The sequence below is a fragment of the Chionomys nivalis genome, chromosome 1, assembly GCF_950005125.1.
Source record: "Chionomys nivalis chromosome 1, mChiNiv1.1, whole genome shotgun sequence".
NCBI classification, from domain to species: Eukaryota; Metazoa; Chordata; class Mammalia; order Rodentia; family Cricetidae; genus Chionomys; species Chionomys nivalis.
The window spans coordinates 7325432-7345053 of record NC_080086.1 but is presented as its reverse complement, the minus strand read 5'-3'; the positions used below and the strand labels follow the sequence as shown (position 1 = coordinate 7345053).

General features: G+C 41.5%; 1 protein-coding gene across 1 annotated transcript in view; it reads left to right on the top strand.

The window, feature by feature from the left end:
- The window catches only part of Etnk1 (ethanolamine kinase 1), a 47197-nt gene that overhangs the window by 7227 nt on the left and 20348 nt on the right, over positions 1-19622 (top strand). The window contains exons 2-4 of the mRNA XM_057762948.1: positions 11564-11823; positions 17164-17304; positions 19245-19387. Coding sequence (XP_057618931.1) covers positions 11564-11823; positions 17164-17304; positions 19245-19387 — 544 coding nt within the window. The remainder of the gene's footprint in view (positions 1-11563; positions 11824-17163; positions 17305-19244; positions 19388-19622) is intronic.

Genomic DNA, 19622 nt, shown 5'->3' with positions numbered 1-19622 from the left:
GGTGGTGGCGCACACCTTTAATTCCAGTGCTCAGGAGGCAGAGGCAGGCAGATCTCTGTGAGTTTGAGGCCTATGGAACAAGTTCCAGGGCACGCTCTAAAGCTACAGAGAAACCCTTTCTCAAAAAACCAAAAGAAAAAAAAATCAGACATGACTTCATAGAGACTCCCTGTAAAGTACGTGTGACACCTCCATAGAGATGGGTTCTATAGATTGATCACATGTGACACCTTTCAAAAACATAGGTTGTATAGATTAACTGAGAAAAATTAAGTTTACAGTAAGGGTCTGGGGGAGGATCCAATGTGGTCTGTGGCTGTATAAATAGCACCAAGGTCACTAGGCTGTTAACCACAGCCGATCAGCCTTCTGGGTTATGCATCCCTTCCTTTGAAGGAAGAATCTCGTCTGTTCAAAATTCCAGGTTCCCCCAGTGTTTATCTGTGAGCACGAGGACCTCCATGCTTCCTATACAATGGGACTCCGGCATAAATGTGGCTTGGGGAATAAATGGATAACCTTGGATGGATTTAGAAGAACCCAGTGACTACTACACACTAATAGAATGTCGGGTAGATACTGTGGACTGAGACAAGTTTAATTTTACTTGTGCATATTTCTGTGTGTGTATGCCATGTGTGTACAGGTACCTGTGAGGGGCAGAAGATGGTGTTGCATCCCTGGAGCTGTCTGGGTTCTGGGAACAAAACTTGTTCAGTAGAAGAGCTGCTCTTAACTGCTGCTGTCTCCAGCCCAGACAGGACAGTTTACAAATTGAGTTAAGGGCTGGCTAGATTACTCAGTTGATGAGGAAGGCACTTACTTGCTGCTAAGCCTCATGAGCTGAGTTCGAATCCTAGAATCCATGTGTTTGGAAGGAGAGGACTAACTCCTGCAGACTGGTTTATGACCTTTATATGTGTGTGCGTGCACACACAGATGATTTTAAAAACAGTTTTTGAAAAAAAAAAGAGTTGCATTAAGATGGGATAAGAGGGACTGGATAGATGGCTCAGCAGTTAGGAGCACTTGTTTGTTTTCCCAGAGATCCTGTGTTTGATTGCCAGCACCCACATTCCACCTCACAGCTATCCATAACTCTAATCTCAGAGGATCTGAAACTTCCCTTTTGGCCTCCCGTGGGCACAAGGCACACATGTGCACAGACATGCACAGCAGGCAAAATACCTATACAAGTCAATCAATTTTTTAAAAAATTAAGATAGTATAACATCAGGGCTAGAAGATGTCTCTGCCGGTAAAGCTCTTGGCTAAAATGCTTGCTGTGTTAAGTATGGCCTGGAGTTTTGACCCGCAGTACCTGTAGAAGTGTTGAGTGCACACATGTAGACCTGCTTGTGATCCTAACAATCGGAAGGTTGAGGTGGCTTTCTGTGGCAAGGTTGCCAGCTAGATTACCTGTGGACTAGCTCTGTGAGTTTGCAGAGTGCCTGAGGAAGACGGTCAGTCTTGGGCCTCTCCATGTGTTTTTGCGTATGTGTCAACACACACACATGTACACAGCATGCAACAAGGAATTGCCCCTAGAAACTTGTTTTATATTTAAAAGTGCGTGCTTCGTCAGGTGGTGTCTTTGTGTGTGCATGTCTGAAAGGAAGCTGGGCACGTGACTCTGCTCACCTGGGCTGTTAAACTCAGGAGGTGGGGAGGGTGCTTGAGTTCAGGAGTCCAAGGCCTGCCTACCCACACAGCAAGATCACTTCTTAAAAGTTTGAGAAAAACCTCATGAAGCAAACTGTACTGTGTAGACATAAACTCTGTGTTTCCTTTCTGGTCTTAACCCTTGCCCTCCATTGAGTGCTGACCACCGTGGTAGCAGTACTTTCTCTTTCTCCTCCCTCCCTTCCAGAAAATGGATCGGATTTTTTGGATTAGTTCTTTTTCACAAGTTAAGTTCCTAGATAAAAGAGTCACCTATGTATCATTTTATAAGAGTCTGCATAAACACCGTCATCTCACTAAAAATATCCAGTGTTAAACCTTTTTTTTTTTTTTGGTTTTTCGAGACAGGGTTTCTCTGTAGCTTTTTGGTTCCTGTCCTGGAACTAGCTCTTGTAGACCAGGCTGGTCTCGAACTCACAGAGATCCATCTACCTCTGCCTCCCAAGTGCTGGGATTAAAGGCGTGCGTCACCATCGCCCGGCATCTAGTGTTAAACCTTAAGAATAGAAAGGAAGGACTACTTTCTGCATTCCTACAGGATTAATCTTTCTTAGTTTTTTTTTTTTGTGTGTGTGTGTGTGTTTGTTTTACTGTGATCTACTCAAACATTTTACAAGAGTTATATCCTATACTCATGTATACAATTTCACATTAAAAATATCTGGGTGGTGGTGGTATAGGTCTTTAATCCTAGCGCTTGGGAGGCAGAGGTGGATAGATTTCTGTGAGTTCGAGGCCAGCCTAGTCTACAAAGCAAGTTCCAGGACAGCCAGGGATACACAGAGAAACCCTGTCTTCAAAAACAAAACAACAGCAACAACAACAACAAAACATTTCAATTACATTTAATTTATTGTATGAGGACAGGCGGGTATCAGATCTTTCCTGCTCTCATGTGGTCCTTGGGGAACTAAACTTGGGTCCTCAGGCTTGGCAGCGAGTACCTTTACCTGTTGAGCCATCTTGCTACTTCCTTGTCTTTTTTACTAGCATTTTATAAGAATTTATTCATGTATGATAGCTGCAAACATTTGATTGTGTAAAAATAAAAAAACCAGGTAATTTACCAGGTGTGGTGGTATATGCCTTTAATCCCAACACTGTGAAGGTGGAGGCTGTGAGTTTGATGCCAGCCTGGTCTACATTGTGAGTTCCAGGACAACCAGAGCTATGTAGAGAGACTCTCAAAAAATGGGTGTGAGGAGGGGGTGGGGTGGGCGACTAACTGTAATTTTATGTTTCCTTGTGACAGGTCATATGCTCTTGAGCGTAAGACGCTCTTGCCTCTACCTCCCAAATACTGGGATGTCAGGCATTGGATGCATAGCTTGTCTTTTTATTTATTTAGTTTTATAAAACAATTTATTTATTGTTTTAGTTTTGTAGCAGTTAATATTCTAGCTGACTACCTGTATGTATATTTGTTACTTTGATGAATTTTTTGAGTATTTCCATAGGGTAAGTTCTCACTGGAATGGAAAAGTGATAAACTATGTGTCAGGGTTTTCTGGAAAGTGAAGTTGTTGAAGTGGCTTATGTGACAGCTAGCAGGTCTGCAGTTCCTAGGATGGCCGCGTGAAACTCAGGTGGAGCTTGATAGTGCAGTCTCGAAACAGAATTTGTTCAGCAGTGTTTATTTTTGTTTTATGGTCCTTCTGATTAGATGAGGTCTACTCATGTTATATAGAATAATAAGTCAACTAATTGTGTGTGTTTCTCCATGGACAGTACATTTTCATAGTGACACTGAAAAGATAGGTGGAGTTTGATCACTCTGCCAAGATGTGGGCCATAGTAAACAGCTGAGCTTTTGATTCTTATGAAGCCAGGCTTCACACAACTCAACTACTGTACCTAGTCAGGGTGTTCTATTTTAAGTGCATGTTGTAATACGAGCAGCGGGGCTGCGTCCCCGGCACCCAGCCGCCCACATGGCTAGCTTATGCCCCGAAATAATTACACGGAAACTGTATTATTTTAAACACTGCTTGGCCCATTAGTTCCAGTCTCTTATTGGCTAGCTCTTACATATTGATCTAACCCATTTCTAATATTCTGTGTAGCACAACGAGTTGGCTTACCAGGGAGGATATTAACCTGCGTCTGTCTGGAGTGGGAGAATCATGGCGACTCCTTACTCGGCTTCTTTCTCCCAGCATCCTGTCTGTTTACTCCGCCTACCTAATTTTCTGTCCTATTGAAGGGGCCAAGGCAGTTTCTTTATTACTTAACCACTGAAACAACAGATAGAAAGATGACCCACCTCCATCATTTCCCCTTTTTCTGTTTAAACAAAAAATGGCTTTCACTTTAACATAGTAAGATTACATATAACAAAATAGTTATCAAGCAAGAATTACAGTTACAATATTTATATCTATTTTATCTTTTATCATAATTAAGGAAAACTATAACTATAACTAACCATTCTTCAACTCCATCAAAGACTCCAGAAGGATATAATATTACCTAAGCAAACAAGAAATCCAAAGTTCTAGAAATGACAGAGACATCTCACTGCCTGACAGTTACCCAAAGTTCTTTTGTACCATTGGGGCATCCATCTTCAGCCTACAGGCCATAGTATTCAGCAGACATTTCCATGAAGCAGGAAATTTCAAAGACAGTTCAGTCACTATCTGCTGTGTCCTGCAGAATGTCTCGTAGACTCTTTTATAAATCAGGAACCCCGAAAGATCATCTCGCCTTTAGGCAAGTTCAGTAGTCCTCTCTCTGTGGGTTCTCTGTGTCCAGTTTATGCATCAGTCCAGGCAAGAGTAGTTTCTTGCCCAAATGGCTAACCAACTCCATAAGAAGCCTCTTCGATGCCCATCTTCTTCTTGAAGTAGATTGGTGCTGCCAGGAGCAGACGTATCTCACTATAACAGTTCTAAGTTATTAAAACATTTAAATGCCATATTCTGTAGCCTTTGAAAGATATGAAGAATGCCTATCTAACTGAAATATATCTATGCTCATCTAGAAAATCTAACTAACGCAACTACAAGCTTTACTATTATATATGATTATCCATTAGCAACCTATATTTCCTAATTATACATTACATTTTTAAATGAACTACACAATCACAATACCTTAATCAAGATCAGAAATACATATACACATAACAAAATTGACCTTATAATCCATACCAATGCAAATTATTTATATCTATATCATATCCCCCTTTAAATGTAAAAGAACATTTATAAACCATATTTGGGAACATGGGCGCAGTTTTTTCTCTCCAAACTGCTTCCTGCTGAATGGGGGCGTCGTTAATTAGGTCTTTCATGGTATAACCTCTGTGCCAGGGTCATCTCAGTTGGCAGTTGAGTGAAGTAATTTTTTGAGGGTGTTCACAGTAACCTTTCAGGAGGGCGTGGTCTATCATACCATATTGGGATAGAAGAAATCCACAGGGTCGCATCCTCTGTGAAAACAAAAGAAGACCCTCTCCAAAGCATCATATCCTTAGACCCATATTCTGAAATCATAATACCCTTATATCCATTCTGGTTTAGCTTGGCAGCCCATATAATGAAATGTCTCTCTGCACTTAGCTCCTTTACAGTCAAAAATTTTAAAGAAAACACAATAATACAAAGAATCCAGACTCTCCATGAATTTTCCATTTTTACGTGGCTTATTTTTCTTTATTTCTTTTAATCTATAACTATCTGTACTCTGTCTCTTTAAAGACTTTACCCTTTTTTTAAGACATTAACTTTATTCTTTATATATATTTTTTTCTCTCTCAAGCCTACGTACATTCATCCAACAGTGTCTGAATCAGTTCTCTTGTGAATCTGTAATTTTTTTACTACCCAGGAGCACTTTGTTTTGCACTTTTAAATCGCTAAGCACTTAAGAATCTAAGCTGTGACATTCCTAGGTCAAAAACAGGTACTGCCTGCTTGCCCCGCCCAGTCCAACATGGCAGAGCTGCTCGTGCCTCTGATTCTTGCACATTGCACCAGTAGCATAGTGGAGCTGTGATGGAGGTGGGTCATCTTTTTATCTGTTGTTTTATTGGTTAAGTAATAAAGAAACTGCCTTGGCCCCTTTAATAGGACAAAAATTAGGTAGGCGGAGTAAACAGAACAGGATGCTGGGAGAAAGAAGCCGAGTGAGGAGTCGCCATGATTCTCCCACTCCAGACAGACGCAGGTTAAGATCTTTTTTGGTAAGCCAGCTCGTGGTACTACACAGAATATTAGAAATGGGTTAGATCAATATGTAAGAGCTAACCAATAAGAGACTAGAACTAATGGGCCAGGCAGTGTTTAAAAGAATACAGTTTCCGTGTAATTATTTCGGGGCATAAGCTAAGCCATGCGGGCGGCCGGGTGCCGGGGACGCAGCCCTACCGCACATATCACAACAGAGCTGCTTGTGCCTCTAAGCCACAGCACAAAATGACTTCCTTTTAGGCACACAGTGAGTCTAGTTGCCATCAAACAAATCGTAGCACTTTATTCCAAATGCTCCATTCAAAAGCTCTGTCTCCTGCAGTAGCCAGACAGAGATCGCAATGGCGGCACAGCCCAGAAAGCCAGCATTTTAAAATAGCCATTTTTTTTTCTGTTGCTGAGTCAGGACAATTTCTTTGCTGCACGCAACCCATAAACAGCAAAAAGCTGTCTTAAATTCTCTCTGTGTCCTTTTTAAGCCCTCTCAGGTTTTACGTGGAGTTCATTAGCACGTTGGGCGCCACTCTGTTGTAATCGGGGCTGCGTCCCCGGCACCCAGCCGCCCACATTGCTAGCTTATGCCCCGAAATAATTACACGGAAACTGTATTATTTTAAACACTGCTTGGCCCATTAGTTCCAGTCTCTTATTGGCTAACCCATTTCTAATATTCTGTGTAGCACAACGAGTTGGCTTACCAGGGAGGATCTTAACCTGCGTCTGTCTGGAGTGGGAGAATCATGGCGACTCCTTACTCGGCTTCTTTCTCCCAGCATCCTGTCTGTTTACTCCGCCTACCTAATTTTCTGTCCTATTGAAGGGGCCAAGGCAGTTTCTTTATTACTTAACCACTGAAACAACAGATAGAAAGATGACCCACCTCCATCAAGTGCACAGAAAAAAAACACAGGTCGGTCCCTTCCAAAATCTGGGCAATTCTATTCATTTTACCAGCTTGCACTTCCTGGAATGAGATTGCAGCACGCTGGCGTGTCACAGCTGTCAAAGACTCTTCACTAGTGAGTTTTGGGTTCCCTGTTAGCCCAGCCATAACTGACTTATAAACTATGAAAATGTACTCAAATTTGGCCTACAAAATAACCCACAAAATAAGTTAACTCTACACATATGTGTGTATAAATGGAAATTATCTTACTCTGTAGTTCAGGCTTGCCTATAACTCACTGTGTAGCTTGTCTCAGTTGATTTAGAAAAAGAGACAGCTCCTATGCCCTTGGTCACCCCCCCTCCAGTTGTAGTAGTCTTGGTAAGCAGGGAGCTGCCAGGCAAATACAGTTTTTCTCCGTTGTGATGGATTAGCGGCCCCAGATTTTGTTTGACTAAGTCCATATCCATTCCTGCTTTGCCTTTGGCATCCATTCCTAATCAACCTGTGTCCTTTTACTTGGATAGTGTGGCTAATGGTCAGGGAGTCAAGCACTTTCTCAGTGCTTTGCATACTCTGTAGATGCAGTGACAGACAGACCGCTTCTGCAGTTGATCTTATCACTGCTGGGTTCTGCTCACCTTGGAATCCTGTTAGCAGTTGTCAGTGTTGTGACAGGACAGCCCTCAGTGCTGAGGATCAGCGCTCTCTGTCCCAGTTCTTTCCCCAGGTAGTGAACTGGGCTCATGTTGCTGACCTAGACATTTGAGTCATAGACAGCATCAGGGTTACGTGGGCTCCATTACTCTGGGTTTAGATAAATAGGACAACTTTACTAACGACATGGTTTTCTCTTCCTACAAATTGATGATTTCCATGTTTGAGTTCAGAACCACAAACCATTGAAAAGTGAACAGTTTCTGCCCCTCAGAGATGAGACTCCCCTCCTTTTTGCTGCATCCTCTCCGATTTCTGTGGGCGTGTCCCGGGGTTCCTCGTAGATGTAACTGATCTGTGTGTGGCATTCTCTTCTCTCCCACTTTTGACTGAAATGCTGTCATCATGCCCTGCACAGTCTCTGTCGAGTGCCCATGTGCTTTCTTTTCTTTAGATGTTTTTGATCCAAGACTGTTTGAGTCCACAGATACACAGCTCTTTCCTCTGTGTATAAATTTTATACAACTACATGTTTGTGTACACATGTATTTTCTTTCAGATAATAAGATTAAGGTGTGGTTGGAGAGATGGCTTAGTGGTTGAAAGCTCTTGCTGCTTTTCTGAGGATTCAGCAGGTTCAATTCCTAGCACCCACGTGGCAGCTCACAACCATCTGTACTCCAGTTGTAGGGGATCTGATGTCCTCTTCTCATCCTGTCCAGGCACTAGACACATACATGGTGCATAGACTTATATGCATGTAGAACACTCATACATATAAAATAACTAAAAATAAGAAAACCAGAGACAGGGGCATGATGGCATGTCTGTAATCCCAGCAGTGAGGAAATAGAGGTAGATGATGGAGTTCAAGGCCATCCTTAGCCACATAGTGCAAGGCCAACCTGGGCTACATTAGACCGTATCTGAAGCACACAGACAAACTTAATGTTTTCAGTGTATTCATATTTTGTTATCGAGGTATATGCATTAATTTCGAAAACTTGAACATTAAACCACCTGTGCATTCCTGGAATAAATCAGATTTAGTTGATATGTCACGTTGTTTTTATATGTCTCTGTACTGGTTATTTTTTTTTTTTTTTGTTTTTTTGTTTTTTTGTTTTTTTGAGACAGTGTTTCTCTGTGGTTTTGGAGCCTGTCCTGGAACTAGCTCTTGTAGACCAGGCTGGTCTCGAACTCACAGAGATTCACCTGCCTCTGCCTCCCGAGTGCTGGGATTAAAGGCATGCGCCACCACTGCCCGGCTCTGTACTGGTTATTAATTTAAGAGTTTTGATCTTTTTTCTTTTGAGACAAGGTCAGCACAGGTTGGCCTCCAACTCATGGTCTGGCATTACAGTCCTGTGCTCCGGTCACACCCATCTCATGGCTGCTCATAAGACACTTGTGTTGTTTCCCTTTGTAGTGTCTGGCTGAGATTTGTTTTTTATTTAAAAGTGTTGCTCCTAACGATATATGTGAAAAAATCTGTTGTATGTGTTGCGTAGAAGTTATCTTAATTCCCTTTATTGTTTTTTCCCTCCCGTCCCCTCCCCTTCCTCCCTCCTTCCTTTTTTATCTTCCTGGTTTCTCTCTTTCAGTCTGTCTTTTTTCATTCACCAGTAGCCTGGGCTATTCTTGAACTTGGGGTCCCTCCTGCCATCCTTTGTGCTGAAATTTACAGGTATGCACCACAACTGCCAGTTTACTCCTAGCTTGTTGAGCTGTAAGGCTAGATCCCTTTGTGTGTGTGTGTGTGTGTGTGTGTGTGTGTGTGTGTGTGTGTGAGAGAGAGAGAGAGAGAGAGAGAGAGAGAGAGAGATGCCTGGAGGGTCGAATCTAGGCCATATCTGCATGTTAGGTGTATAATGTACCGCTAATTTATACCCTTCACTTACAGTTCCTTGTCCTTCTCTAATACATTAAGCTTAGTTATTATCTCTTACTTTGCTTGTATGTCCTTTGCTGTGTATAGACTAAGGCAGTCTCTCATGCAGTCTTCTCTACTTTTCTCATCTTGTAGGATTGGCCGTGGGCCTGTCATACTTTCTTACACAGGCCACACGACCTGTGCTGAACTTATTTGTCGCTGTCTGTGGTGATCTTTCCGTTCAGACTCAGCCTGTGCGTCTGTGTGCTGTTTAAGCATGTAAGTCATTGATATCACCTTGCCAACTTCTAGGAGGACAGAAACAACCTAGTAAGTCTGTCTTCTGTTGTCGGTGACAGTTCTTTCTGCTGAGCACAGGAATATGTGCAGGTATCTGCTCCGTGCAGGGGCTGACAGCCCCTAATGGAAGCGTGCATGGCTCGTCTCCTTTCCTACCTGTCACGTTCTGTTCAGCGCCTGACTGCTCATTTTGCTCGCTGTGGTGACACCAACACCAGGATGCAGTGGACTGACGCTCACACTTCTGCTGCTGCTGATACATGCCACTTGCTTGACAAAGTGTTCATTGCTGTTCAGTCTGACATGTTTCTTAATTGCCACCCAGCTAATGTCTACTCCTCAGATGATTTGAATGTGCATTTGATTCATTTCTAAAACAGGTAAACATTGGGATAAATAACAAAATTAACTTGAACTGTTTCCTACTTGGAGGTCTATGTGCATATTTGTTTCTGTCTAGCTCACTTCCAGCTATTTGAGAAACTGCTCTTGAATGTTAGCTTTAGGCCTTACTGAGGCCCTCTTTATAATACAGCCAGTCATTTGGTCAGATCATACAGCTTTTGAGAGGAGGTTGCCGAATTGGATGTGGTGTGTGTTCTTTGGGTATCCTTGATCAGTTTCATCGAAGCATTTTTCTCTGCCTTTTGAAAATCAGCACTTGTGAGGTATGTTCATTGCCAACAATTATTAGGGCATTTTATCTATCTGCTTTTGCCGTATACACATTTGAAAGTATTGGTACCTCCAGATATAGATGCCAAAGCTTGGTGAAATGAGGTCTTTATGACCAGTCTTAGTTATATGTCACAAGGATGTACTTTCTCTCTGGGTTTCTGCACCAGCTTTCTATTAGCACCGCAAATACTAACTAGTTTGATGATGTGGGATATTGTGCTGTTCATGTGTTGCTCTTATTGGTTAGTGAATAAAGCTACTTTGGCCTATGGTAGGGAAGAATATAGTCAGGCTGGAAGAGATATATAGAGAGAGTAGGCAGAGTTAAGGAAACACCATGTAGCTGTCAGAGGAGAAGGACCTGGAACCTTTCTGTTAAGCCATAGCTTTATGACAATACACAGACTAATAGAAATGGATTAATTTAGGATGTAAGAGTTAGTATAACTAAGAAACCTGAGCTAATAGGCCAAGCAGCATTGTGAATTACTGTGTTCTTATGCATTTAGTACAATTACATACATTTTTTTCTTTCCTCTTCTCAAAACTGTCTTTCTTTGTGTTTCACTCTGGCTTGGAGCTCGCTGTGTAACCCAGGCTAGCCTTGAACTCAGGATCCTCCTGAGTGCTGATATTACAATGTTGAGTCATTACACCTGGCCTTTCTTAGATATCTGAGACAATACTCTTTAGTATATTTTGTGTGTATATGTGGGTAAAGACACGCTGTAACCTATGAGTAGAGGTCAGGGACAGCTGTCAGTTACACTTTCCTTTCCCTACTAGCTTCTGGAATTGAACTCTTATGTCAGATGTGCTATTAGATGCTCTTACCCTCTGAGCCATTTTGCTGACTAGAAATATAATTTTTTGACAATTTTTTTAAGCTTCTGAGCACTGAGTCTTCTTCCCTTCTCCTTTGTCATACTGTTATCTGTGCATATCAAGATTGTCCATATTCTCAAGTGGGCTAACTCACTGGTGCTTGTCAAGTCCTTCCCCTGTATACAGCTGGGGATCACAGGGCTTGCCTGATAAGGAAGCACTTTATTTCTGAGCTGTGGTCCCACGTTCTCCACAAAGATTTTTGATGTTAAAAAGCAGGTATTTTTCTTCTGTTTTTCCTGGGTTTTAGAGATTGAGCCCAGGAATTGGTGTGTGCCATCCCCACTAAGCTATACCCAAACCTTTGGTGTTTGTAGTTACCCTTTTATCCACCTACCGAGTTATCTGTAGTCCTATCCTTAGAACTGCATAGTCGAATTTCTCTGTCTTTTCTGCTTTCCTTGGCAGCTCTTCACAGATGGGATCACAAATAAGCTCATTGCCTGCTACGTGGGTGATACCATGGAAGATGTGGTTCTGGTGAGAATTTACGGCAACAAGACTGAGCTGCTAGTCGACCGCGATGAAGAAGTGAAAAGTTTCCGCGTGCTGCAGGCTCATGGCTGTGCGCCTCAGCTCTACTGTACCTTCAATAATGGACTGTGCTATGAGTTTATACAAGGGGAAGCTTTGGACCCACAGCATGTCTGCAACCCAGCTATTTTCAGGTAGTTGCCTTTTCTAAATATTTCCCTTAGAAAAATAATATTATGTTTACTAAGGAAATACATTAAAGTTTTTAAGATCACATTTCTTTATGGTTGCGGAGAGGTGTGTGTATGTGAGTTTGGGTGTTTTGTGCTGCAGCACATTTTCAGTGTCAGGACAACTTGCTGGGGTGCATTCTCTCCCTTCACTGTGTCTCTTTGGAGTCAGATTCAGGCCATTTGCAAGTTCTTCTGCGTTTTTAACAGCTGGGTGTGGTAGTCCACATAGGTAATCCCAGGAAGATCTGTTCAGGGTCATCCTCAGCCACCTAGAGAGTTTGATGTCACCTGGGCTACATGAGACCTTGTGCCCCTACCCTCAAGAAACTTAGTTCTTGAACACCCAGCAGACTTTTGTTTTATTGTCTGATCCATCCATGTTTACCAGTATCCGTGTTAGAAGTTGAAACACATTAGAACATAAAGAATATCAAGTGGACGTCTTATTTTAGCTGCCGATATGGTGATTGCAGGTAGATTCAACTACACTTGAGAGAATAAGAGTGGGTCTTGTTGAAGAATGGAGTCCATGGGTTTTATTTTAAAAAAATTTCAAATGGAAACTGATTAGAAATGAAGTGTGCCAAATCATTTGTCTGTGCTGAAACTGCCTGAAATTCTGTTAAACGGTATACATTTTTATTCTTTTTGGGGGAGGGGGTTGTTTGCTTGCTTTTTGTTTATTGTTTTTTTGAGACAGCATTTCTCTATGTAAATGCCCTCGCTACCCAGAACTTGCTCTGTAGACTAGGTTGGCCTTGAACTCAGAGGTCTGCTAGTCTCTGCCTCCCAAGTGGTGTGTCCCACCACTCCCAACAATGTTTTTATTTTTTAAGTTATACTATTAATTTAAATATATTTAAATTTTATTTTGTAACACTGTAAAACTTTGTAGCAGGTATAATTCTAAAAGTATCAGAGTTCTCTACTGAAGTTGGAGACTAACACTGGAATACTTAGGAACTTTGTAGTGTCTAATTTAATAAAATTGATGCAAAATAACCCTATGAGATAAGATATTGATAAGCCTGCTTAAGTAAATGGGAAACTAAGGCATAAAAACATTTCATTCATTAACTTTTGGTCCACCTGTAGATGCTGAAGAAATACCATTGATGGGTAACTAAGTCCTTATGTATTAGAATAGAATGTAAAGGAAAGTGGTGTAGGAGGGGTCTTCTTTCTATGTGTTGCTTTCATTGGTTGAATAAAGAAAACTGCCTTGGCCTTTTGATAGGGCAGCCCTTTAGGTGGGCGGAGTAGACAGAACAGGATGCTGAGAAGAAGGGAAGTGTGGCAGACGCCATGGCTCTCCTCTCCGAGATGGACACTGGTTAGACTCATGCCGGTAAGCCACAGTCAAGTGGCAGTACAGATTATTAGAAATGGGTTGAATCAAGATGTGAGAGCTAGCCAATAAGAGGCTAGAACTAGTGGGCCAGACAGTGTTTAATTAATACAGTTTCCATGTGGTTATTTCGGGACACAGGTTATTTCGGGGCACAGGAAAGCAGGGCTTAGTTGTGCTGCATAGAAAGCTTGACATTGTTGGGCTTGAAGGGGCAGGCAGAGAGTGCAGACCACTAGACCGTTCTGTTACCATTTTAGCAGTCACAATTACATAGTAATTCAGCAGCTACAGGGTTTCTTTACGAAGGAAACTGTAATCTTTTTGAGCAACCTCAAGTGGAAAGAGTAGATTGTTTACAAAGTTCTTCCTTAATGTCATTGAGTGACTGATTTTAAACTTCCTCCTATGCACTGACCAAGTTTGGGTGCTCAGTTGAGCCCCTTGTATGAGATGACAGGCGTCTAGAACATGTGTGCCTTCCACCTCCAGTTGTCTGTGTTACTTATTTCCACACACAGTGTGAACACCTCCAAAACTGTTAGACTGTACTCTTGAGCATCTGAGTACATGTTGAGTATAGTCCGCCATTGTGGATAAGTCTGGCCCACAGCATGTGATAGTGCGTGGAGGACAGAGAGAAAACAGCTGGGGTGGGGAAGGCTGCATCATGGCACTTCTGTGTAGTAGTGTTTGTGTGGAGATTGTGTAGGACTTGGTGTGTAGCAAGGTGTAACTTGGTGAGATTATTTTTTTTTCCTCACTCATTTTGGTTTGGCTTGGTTGAGTTCATGGATATGGGACCTACAGAGATGGAAGGCTGACTACAGTTTTTAGTCTTTATGTAAAGGTTTGCCAAAGCTAATTTTAGTACTTATATAATTTATAATTATGTTTGATTAAAGTGGTTTTACTTAATATCTACTCCTTTAGAACTTACGTGAATGATACGATCTAGGTCTTATACTCAGCACGCAGGTAGAGTAGTGTGTACTGGTAGAAACCATCAGCTGGGCGCTGGTGGCACATGCCTGTAATCCCAGCACTTGGGAGGCAGAGATAGGCTGATCTCTTTGAGTTCCAGGCCAGCCTGGTCTACAGAACGAGTTCCAGGACAGCCAGGGATTTTACATAGAGCAGTTCTGTCTCGGCAAGAAACCAGACATTGACCTACACAAGTATATTGTGTGACAACTGGCTTACATCAAGTGATGTGTTGAATTGATCGTTTTTTGAAAAGGAGGCTGAAAAAGCAAAACAAGAAATAAATAGGAATTGAGTTAGTTGGTGTTTGAAGGACTATATTTGCTATTTGCTTTCTTACTCAGTTTATTTCAGATTGTGTTGTAACTCTTTTATGACATTTTAAAATGCTTAGCAGGTTTTATTAACCACTAGAAAAAAGAAACTACAAAAATCAGGAAAGACAAGTTTGAATCACTAATATGTCTGAATCATAAATTATTTTGAAAGGGATTATGGAGGTTCTCATCTTTACTGAACTTGGAAGAAATGAAGGATAAGCCAAATTCCCACACTCAGCAAAACAGAACAGATAACAGGAAGTGAGGCCAACCCAGACTCCTCACCCAACAAGAGAAGAAATAGGATAGGAATGATCCTTTGCTGGCATGGAGTATACCTGTGCTTGGGACATGGAACCAGGCGGTCAGGAGTTCAAGGTCATCATCCTCAGCTTGTAGGAAGTTCCAGGCTTGTGTATACTTCTCCTTCCTTCTCAGATGTTCACTTGTACACATGTGACACGCACAGGAACATCAACAAAAAAATAAATTTTTTTAAAAGCTGATGCTGGAGTTGATGACTCATTGGTTAAAAGCACATGCCTCTTGTAGAGGGACCAGAGTTTGGTTCCTATGTCAGGCAGCTCACAAAACTGCTTTTAACTCCAGCTCCAGGGGATACTACAACGCCTTTAGCCTCTGGGCACTCACATGCCCATAGCCACACATACACATATTCATATCCATAAAATTAAAAATAAAATAATTCTTGCCTTACCTTAGTGGTGCATGCTTTTAATCCCAGCATTCAGGAGGCAGAGGTAGGCAAACCTGAGTTTGAGGCCAGCCTGGTCTACAGAACTAGTTCCAGGACAGCTAGGGCTGTTACACAGAAATCCTGTCTTGAAAAAGAAAAAAAAGAAATCTTAAAAAAAAAAAAAAAAAAAAAAAAAAACAAAAACTGAGCGAGGTGACTCATGCTTGTTTTGCCAGCCCTCTGGAGGCAGAGACAGGAGGATTGCAACATGTTCAAGGCCAACCTGGGTTACAATTGAGTTCTAAGTCAACTTGTAGAATAGTGTGGTCTGTCTCAAAAAAAAAAAAAAAAACCCGAAACAAAAAACAAAAAAACAGGAAAGGTTGGGGGGTATTGGAATATTGATTGGGTTTGATCACTAGCACAGAGAATAAGTTAAAAAAAATAGCAGCAAAAGAGATTCATGGTTTATTGCTTTAAAAGCATACTATGATATACCTGTGTTCTGTTTTTCCATACGTCTGGGCAAGTATTATATCACTGTGTTGGCGGAGACTGCTTGTTTGTTTTTCGACTGCCCAGACCTGAAATAATCGGACAGAAACTATACTAATTATAATACTGTTTGGCCAATGACTCTAGCATATCTTTAGCTAGTTTTTACATCTTAAATTAACCCATTTCTGTTAATCTGTGTATTGCCACTAGGCTGTGACTTACTGTTGCTGGCATATTACTCTTTTGGCAGCTACATGGTGTCCTCCTGACTCCGCCTTCTTTTCCTCCTCTGTCTCTACTTAGAATTCCTGTCTTGCTCCATTGTGCCCTGCCATAGGCCCAAAGCAGCTTCTTTATTAGCCAGTGGTAATAAAACACCTTCACAGCATACAGAGGGAACTCCCATATCACCCCTGAGCTTTGCTCCTTTCACAGGCTTAAGTCAGTCTGTATACTCCTAACTTTGGTGATTCAGTGGGTTACAGTTTTAGGATTAAGATCAGCATTATATAAGCTGCATGAATAAAACTCAGGAATATTCATGATGGAGGCTGGGAATGTAGCTCAGTTGGTAAAGTGCCTACCTGACATGTGTGAAGGCCCGGATTGGTTCCCTAGCACTGCTAAACTGGGTGTGCCGGCTGTAACCCAGCTGTAACCCCGGTAGGTGACACAAAAGTATCAGAAGGTCAAGGACATCCTTTGCTGCCTAGTCCATACTCCGAGGCCTGCCTATGGTGCTTAAAAGTCAGACAAGAGGAATAAATGTGGTAGAAACTGCTAGCATGGGTATTTGTTTAATCACAGACTTTTATGACACTTGATGCTCTGTGTATTAGTTTGAGTTCTCAAATATTTTTGTATGTTAATGTTATCAGGGAAGCTTTTAGATGCTCTCATTCATTGGCTAGATCCCAGCCAAACCCAATAAACCAGATTTTTGGGGATAATAATTTGTTTTTCAGCAATACCATTGATGAGGATTACTTCTACTTCTGGGCTCCTCACTGCAATAGTACCTTATGTGTTAAGTGTCTTGACTGTGGCGATGTTATTTTCAGAGGGAGAAGAGACACTGGCCTTAATGTGAGTAGAGGCGTGCCAGTAGAAATTTGTAGCCAAGAAGCAGGATGTGAGGTTAATAGGTCAGACGTTCAGTAGGCCAAAAAGTATTAATAGATCAAAAAATAGGGTGGTGTCAGGTGTCAGGGATGTTAGCATACAGCCTGGTAGGAGATGCACTACAGCAGGGTGCAGGCCCAGCAGCCCGGCCACATATGGCCAGGCATGTGGTAAGCAGCCCTGACCTGACTGGGTAGAATCACTGTTACAGTGGGAGCTTAGAAGGAAAGGCCACAGAGATGGGGAAGACAGTTGAGACACCTGACAAAGGTGATCAGTGAGGACCAGCTTTATTGTTCTGAACATTTTTGTGCTGTTTTGTTTTTAAACAGGCTAATAGCTCGTCAGCTTGCTAAAATCCATGCTATCCATGCACACAATGGCTGGATCCCCAAATCTAACCTATGGCTTAAGATGGGAAAATACTTCTCCCTCATTCCCACAGGATTTGCTGATGAAGACATTAACAAAAGGTAAATTACTAAGGTATTTGTATTTCTTTGCCCTTAATAAGGACTGAAGGATAACAAAGCCTGTATAAAGTTTGGTTTGCTCCCCTCTCTACACTAAAGTGGCTCTCAGATGGCACTACAAAAATAACCTCGCTATCCTTTTGAAGGCCCCCACCCCTGAAAAAAATGGCCCGAAAATATTAAAGGGATGATGGAGATGAGACAAATACAGACGACCTAGGAATAATTCTAAAGAGTGTTGCAAAAGGGTGCAGTGGTACCAATTGTGATTGGCCATAGAGACCTTTTAAATGTTTCTGTCTGCAACTGTCTAGAGATGTGCACTGGGCCTGTGGAAACTTAGGTTGTCTTAGTTTGCTGTGTCTACTTAAATAACAGATTGTCGGGTTGTAAATTTACTTTTTGGGATCTTAACTTTTCTGGCTTGGCTCCCAAGTTCAAACTACCTATGGTGTTTCATTATTTTTTAATATGAGATTTTTATAGATTAATCTTTAGAATCTATATCATGAATACTGCAATGACAAAATAAAAATTGAAAATATTATTACGTCTTACCTAAAAGTATTAAGGCTGCATCTTTGTATAGCAAGTCTGTTTCTAGAATGACAGAGGCAAGCAGGATCTTTAAGTTCACAGTGCACTTATCTGTATGCATGTATATGCACACACAGGATCTTTAAGTTCACAGTGTGTCACATGCCTTTGTACGCATACGAAGAATAAATGTAAATGGAGCAGGGAGCAGCAGACTTTGGGTCCAGACTGGCCCAGTTACCAGTTATTGTCCCCTTCATGTCCCCTTGGCAAGTGCTCAGCTTCGTGTTGTCGTCTGTAAAGAGAATACTGTAGGTTATTAGCTGGGTGTGCTGGTAGTTTCCCCGTGTAGATCACTGGGGAGCAAGGAGTAATTGATAGACTACAGATGAAGAAATGAGAGAGCAGGCAGCTCTTTGGCAAGGAGTACTTGAATAGCAGCAGTTTGAGCCTTGGTGGTGTTCTTGCCAAGCTAGGCTAGGTCCCTTATTTTGTATCAGTTTTTTTCTATCTAATTTATACAAATATATCACTCCCACCTATACTTTTGGATTCTTACTTTTTCCCAGTTACCTTTCTATTAACCCCTGTGCTTAAACTCTATTTTAAAGATCTTTCAAAAACTTCTGGGCACTGGTGGCTTTAATCCCAGCACTCTGGGAGGCAGAAGCAGGTGGATCTCTGAGTTCAAGGCCAGCCTGCTACAGCGTGATTTCCAGGACAGAGTTGCTCTACAGAGAAACCCTGTCTCAAAAAACCAGAACCAAACCAAACTGAAACAAAACCCAACCAACAAAACTGTATCCCCACTGCACTGAGCAAACTGTAGAACTTTGCTGTTAAGATAGCTAGACAATATGAGTGTGCATCTCCATTTCAGACTCTGGAAAATTGAACTTTTTGTTGCATTCATCTTTCCTTGCTTATAATAAATATTTTCAGTCTATAACTTTAAATAATACACTTAAACCTCTTAATTCATTGTGTCTCAGTCCCTTGTCTGTATAAAGTGGTGGTAAATGTACGGTGTTGGTGTTTAGAATGTCACGTTACAGCTGGTAACTGCTCACACTATCCATCCTCAGTTGTGTAGTGTCAGAGTTTTTGTCTTTTGCTCTGTATTTTTGGTTTTTTGAGACAGGGTTCTCTGTAATCATGGCTGTCCTTCCACATTGGCTTTGAATTCAGAAGTCCACCTGCCTCTGTTTTTGAAGTGCTGGGATTAAAGGGTGATTGTCTTATGTTTAAATGGATTATAAAGTTTTCCTTTATTCAAGTGTTGGAACACATGAATCTATTGTTGAAATCAGGAGTATGTGCTTGTTCAGTGGGAACATTTGAAGTAGATTTCTAACTGTGTCACCTGGATAAACAAGCTCTAACTCTTCTTTTACAATGGAAAGGTTCCTAAGTGATATCCCGAGCCCTCAGCTTCTTCAAGCGGAAATGACCTGGATGAAGGAGATTCTGTCCAACCTGGGCTCACCTGTGGTGCTTTGCCACAATGACCTGCTGTGTAAGAATATAATCTACAACGAGAAACAAGGTAGGTGCTTGACCTTAGCAGTAAGTAAGTTGATTGCTCGTATGCTCTTAATGGTTCCCTGTCTCTGTATCAATAAACAAGGATTAAAAGCATACACAAAGATTTTCTCTTGAAATTATGAAAATCATTGTAATTGCTATTAGGGATATATATGTATGGATAAAATGTCTTTAAAAGTTGGCTTATTAGAAATAGTTGGTGGTTCCTATTGGCTTTTTAAGTGTAAAATGATGAA